Source organism: Ceratina calcarata, unplaced genomic scaffold, assembly GCF_001652005.2.
Source record: "Ceratina calcarata isolate Rehan_Ccalc_2016 unplaced genomic scaffold, ASM165200v1 scaffold789, whole genome shotgun sequence".
Lineage (NCBI taxonomy): Eukaryota > Metazoa > Arthropoda > Insecta > Hymenoptera > Apidae > Ceratina > Ceratina calcarata.
In genome coordinates, this window is record NW_017179201.1 from 9222 (window position 1) to 14863 (window position 5642).

General features: G+C 40.0%; 1 protein-coding gene across 2 annotated transcripts in view; it reads left to right on the forward strand.

Annotated features, from left to right (window-relative positions):
* Positions 1-5636, forward strand: part of Pcif1 (Phosphorylated CTD-interacting factor 1) — an 8226-nt gene extending 2590 nt beyond the window's left edge. For both annotated transcript variants that reach the window (XM_018034475.2, XM_018034476.2), the window contains exons 4-6: positions 1011-1150; positions 1623-2984; positions 3435-5636. In XM_018034475.2, the coding sequence (XP_017889964.1) occupies positions 1011-1150; positions 1623-2984; positions 3435-3711 (1779 nt within the window). In that variant the 3' untranslated portion in view covers positions 3712-5636. The remainder of the gene's footprint in view (positions 1-1010; positions 1151-1622; positions 2985-3434) is intronic.
* Positions 5637-5642: the final 6 nt, after the last annotated feature.

Here is a 5642-nt window from a genome sequence, read left to right on the forward strand (position 1 = left end):
ACTTTACCTACTGTGTAATTTATAAAGTTTTCAATTGTTTCATTAAATACATGCATCTATTCAGTGAACATAACTAACGACTAATTGCTTTCTTTTCTCTGATATTTAATCAATTTCTTAGTTGCTCTTGCATGTAACTTTTGTTTCAATCCTACGTTCTACGTGCTATACGGGCGTGGTAACGCATAATTTTTTTTATAAAGAATTGTTTAAAATCACTTCAGGAACCTTTCATTAACACGTTGAATGCCACGCCAATTTTATAGGGATTGTCCGTGGCGCCACGATGAATTTTCTATTATGCGATACATATAATGTTGAAATATTATCTGCAATAGATAAGTTACAGTGTATAACAATGTTTGACATATTAATTGCGACGGGATCACCGGTGACCCCCGTGGCGTTGGAGTGCGATTTCGCGAAGTATTGTCATTTGTTTCAATTATATATATTTCTATCAATCTGGGCGCGCCGGTCACCGGTGGCCCCCATGGCGTCACTGCCAAGTTGAGTGCCGGTCACCGGTGACCCCCGTGTCATTCAACGTGTTAAAAAATGTACCACGAGTTCTGGGACATTCTGTATTTTATGAGTAATTGTCATTGCTGTCAAATTGATTTCTCAGTATAGAATTTTCTAGTTTATTATTAATAACAGTTTACTGTTAATAATTCGTTAATTATTGATCCTAACAAAAAATGTTTTAAAGTTTGTAGGTATTACTATCACCTACAAATGAAGTTATGTACAATTTTATTGTAACTCCAATATTCTCTGCGTATATGTTATGAGTATATGCGAGTAATCGTTATAAGTGTGAAACTAAGTCCTCAATATAGAGAGATGAATATAGATAAGACGGGAGGCTTGCATCGAGCGAGCATTTCCAAAAATTAGTAAGAATTTCTCGCGGCCATGTATCCGTAGATAAATGCGACCAAATATCCAGAGATTACTGTAAATTGCCAGAAAGGCGTTAACTTAATCGCGTTTTCGTTTGATTGAAGTTCGACCCGATCACGGATCCTCTCGGGATTTGCGGCGTGCCGCCTGTTGCTGGTAACGGAGCGATACCTCCTGGAGGAACTCTGAAACGAAGAGCATCTGAGGACAGCGTGGTACCACCCGCGAAGAAATTCGTATTGGCGTACGTTTACAACAGAGACCAATTAAAAAAAACTTGCTTGTTGCAATATCCACTACGTCAGGCATGGGCAATTTATTCTTCCCCACATTAGTCGCTTTCGCCAATTTTCATAAAGTATTTACGCGCCTGTATGTTACATAGCGTCAGGCGTTCCTATCTAAGCTCGCGCTCAAGACGTGGCTGACGAAAGTCACTTTTGCCCATGCCTGCACTACGTAATCCTTATAGAGTTTCTCATGTCAACGACAAACCCGAAAACAGAATTGCTCTATCACGTACAGTTCCCAAAAAGTAGCGGCTTTTGCAAAAAATTATGATTTTCAAGGAAAATGAAGTATTACGTGTTTCTGTACATGGTTTTTTTATCGAATGTCTGTAGAATCCAGTACCGTACTGGATAAGGGGACTTTCCCTCCCCTTGTTAGACAATATTATTTCCTCGAGATTTGACGTGTTCCCAATTTGATCGCAGAGGTCCGTGGGATTTGGAGATACCGACGAACGTGATAATATACGAGAGAGCCCCGGCGAATCTGCCACACGTTCACCCGGAAGCAGAAGCGTTGCGTTGCGTTCTCCTCGCTAAACTTCGACAATGTTACCAAGAACTCTGCCACACGCGCGAATCGATAGACGCGCCGAAAGATTCCTTCAACAGATGGTTGATGGAGAGGAAGGTGATAGACTGCGGCTCGGACCCTCTCCTCCCGAGCCAGTGCTTCCCCGAAATCTCTATGTCGATGTACCGCGAGATAATGAACGACATACCCATCAAACTGGTCCGGCCGAAGTTCACGGGAGACGCTAGGAAACAATTGTCGAGATACGCGGAGGCAGCGAAGAAAATGATAGAATCTAGAGCAGCTTCTTCCGAGAGCCGGAAGGTCGTCAAGTGGAATGCCGAGGACACGTTTCAGTGGCTTAGAAGAACCGTCGGCGCGACGTTCGACGATTTCCAGGACCGCCTCGCGCATCTCAAGCGGCAGTGTCAGCCGCATCTCACGGAGACCGTGAAAGCGAGCGTCGAGGGTATCTGCCTGAAGATCTACCACTTGTCGACGGAGTACGCGAAGAAGGTGAAAGATAAGAACAATCAAATATTGAAAGACAACGGTTTGGGGAACGTGATACCGTTAGGAGGTCCTGCCAGTGCGCAGAGGAAGGTTTGGTGCTACCCGGTGCAATTCTCTCTTCCGACTCCTAGGCTTCCCCAGATCGACTATCTCCCGGAACGCGAACAGACGATGCTGCGCTTTCATGGCGACACGGTGTGCGTCAACAATATGCACCTCGCAAAACTGGAGCACCTGTATAGATACAATTGCTTCGATGATAAGAAGTTCGAGATGTTCCTACCGCGCGTTTGGTGCATGTTGAAGCGTTATCAAACGTACCTCGGGATCGAGGGTCAGGCTACGCAGATGGCTTTACCCGTGACGGTCTTCGAATGCCTTCAGCGATCGTTCGGCGTCACGTTCGAATGCTTCGGGTCGCCGTTGAACTGCTACTTCAGACAATACTGTTCAGCGTTCGCTGATACGGATTCATATTTTGGATCGCGAGGTCCTTTCTTGGACTTCAGGCCTGTTAGCGGCTCGTTTCAAGCGAATCCTCCTTATTGCGAAGAACTTATGGAAGCCATGGTGAATCATTTCGAACGGCTTTTAGCTGATTCGGCTGAGCCCCTGTCGTTTGTTGTGTTTCTGCCCGAATGGAGGGACCCGGCGCCGAACGCTCTCATTAAACTAGAGAGCAGCCACTTCAAGCGCAAACAAGTTGTAGTGCCTGCTATGGAACATGAGTACAGACACGGGTTTCAGCACATATTACCCAAGTATGTATCTCTATTTCAATACTACACGTAAACGTTTTCAAATTCTTCTAAGATCAGTGTCTCAATTTCTACACTACTTCTACCTATTTTTTGTAATTTCTTAAGTCAGAGAAATTACAATGTATATAAAAATTGAGACATTTGGTATATATTATTTAAACTAGGATCGAGCTGAAAAATGAATGCCAACACTAAATTACGCTTAACTGTAAATAATATAGATCTTATTATTATATAGGGTGAGGTACTTAAAACAGGCCACCTGAATAACTTGGCTCCTATTGGTGACAGGAAAAAATGCATCAGTTCAAAATTATTTTCGAGATATTCGAATTCGTCATGTTACGAGACTCCTCCTGTCTAATATATTAGCATAAAAAAGCAACCAATAGATTTAGTGTTAACTCCGATAGGTAGAATCGTATATTAAATAATATTCGTTGTTTACAGGGGTGAAGTGAATATTAGGGCCGCACACGGGACGTTGGTCGTGTGGCTACAGAATGCAGCTGGCACTGCTCGTTGGGGACCCACCGAGGAAAGAGTCGAGGCGTTATTGGAAGCGTGGCGTCCAGGCCGAGAAAGGGAGAGAGACAGACAAGAACTCCTTTCGCCGCCGAGGCAAACCCATCAGCAGATAACCGCGACGCCTGTTCCCGTAATAACGACGCCCGCGACGCCCACCACCCCTGTACCGTTGCAAACGTTGTCCACGCACCCGGTTTAATTGGCGAACACCGCCCTTCTGGGAACAGGAAATAGGAAACGCTGTCAGTCTAATCGTTTTCACTTAGAATCGTCTCCTCTATGAAACTCGTTTACAGAGGACGCATAATTCGTCAATTACTTATGTTCGTTTCATTCGGAGAATACTTAGAATAATTTTGTTCGTTTCAGCTTTGGCATTCTAATTCGATAACTCGGGAAGTTTCATACTAATGTTCGTTATAATTCCATTGCCCGTTTCCACGAGAGATGTTCGAAACTGTACGACGAGAAACAAATTGTATCTATTATTACATACCTAGAGGTATAAAAAAAAGAAAAACTAATGTGAGAGATCACGCTGCCTTGAGTCTAATCTTTGTAATAACGTTAATTGTTAATGAGAGGACTTCGCGGGGCGTGACAACCTTTAACAGAATCGTACTTGCCGTGCAAGAGAAAAGAAAAGGAAAAAGGTGAATCGGTACTATGTTGAACTTATTGTGGAGGTACGACAGCGTGTGTGGATGTATGAGCGAGTGTGTGTGTGTGTGCGCGCGTGATTAATTAATTGAATACATAATTATATTCGCTTGGTTTCCTCTGATCGTACGATATTAGTTTATACATGGGAATAATTTAAAAGTAACATCTCATTTTTATAACTTTTATCCATGACAATCTTTCCGTTTTCTTTTAAACGAACAAACGAGCGGAGGACACGCTTTTCATTTCTCGAAAAATACGTCGTCAGTGCAATATTTTATATAAACGTTTAATAGAAAACTTGTACGAGAAGGTATATATGTACAGAAGAGAAAAGATGAAAAAATATATATATATATATATAAATACCGGCTTCTTTCATAGAAGACGTTTTTTGTTATTTTTCGAGAAATTTTTCCATTTTAAAACGAATCACCGATTTATAAATTTATACCAAATGATTCTGTTCGAAAAATACTGCTACCCCTTTCGTAAACTATTCGATTGAAGATACGTGTGTGTACATATATACATATATATATATATATATAGATACATATTAATTAAAGAATCAAATTAACAACTGCGGAATCATTGCTCTCGCATGGGAGACACTCCCTTCAATTTCTAATCGTACACAAACGTAGCGATGCTTCGTCACTTAACTGCTTATAGAAGGCTCGATTTTTAATCAACATCGATCGGATTGTAATTTAGACTGCGGATATTTTTATTCAAATCTGAGAACATACGGAATTTAATCGATAAAAAAATCCAATGTCTAATTCGCGATTATAATACACACGCATCTCGCAATGTTTTATTTAATTTGTAATCAGAATTCGCAGCGTACGCATTTTTTTTTTATCAAACATTTTTTACAGTTAATCATTTGCGTTTACGGATGATGTACACATACTAATATCTATACATATCCAATTTGTATATTTTTATCGATAATAAATTGTACATAATTGTACATAGTAGATTATATAAATATATAATAAGTAGGTGTTAAGATACAGAGGCACATATATATGTATATATATATACATACATACATACATACAACACATACGTGTATATGTATATAATTTGTATGACGTAAGACAATATAAAAGAAGGTTTAAGGGCACTTATTATTTTAGTACTTAAACTCCCATGAATGAAACAGAGTGTATCGTTGTTGAGATGAAATTATAGGTTCAACGTGTAGAGTTTAACAAGCATTTTATAAAGCAACTTTACTATACTGTTGAATTAGAACGATATATGTATATATGTGTATAATATATAGAATATATACTACTTCAATGAATTATGGCATCATGAAATGTTTGCTGGAAATTGCTGAAGTTTGGAAAATTATTACTTAGTCAGAAATTATTGTAGGGCGATGATTTTTCTTTTAAACAGCTTGAATCCTTCACTTTAAAATGATATTCAGAGATCTTTAATTTAATAGAC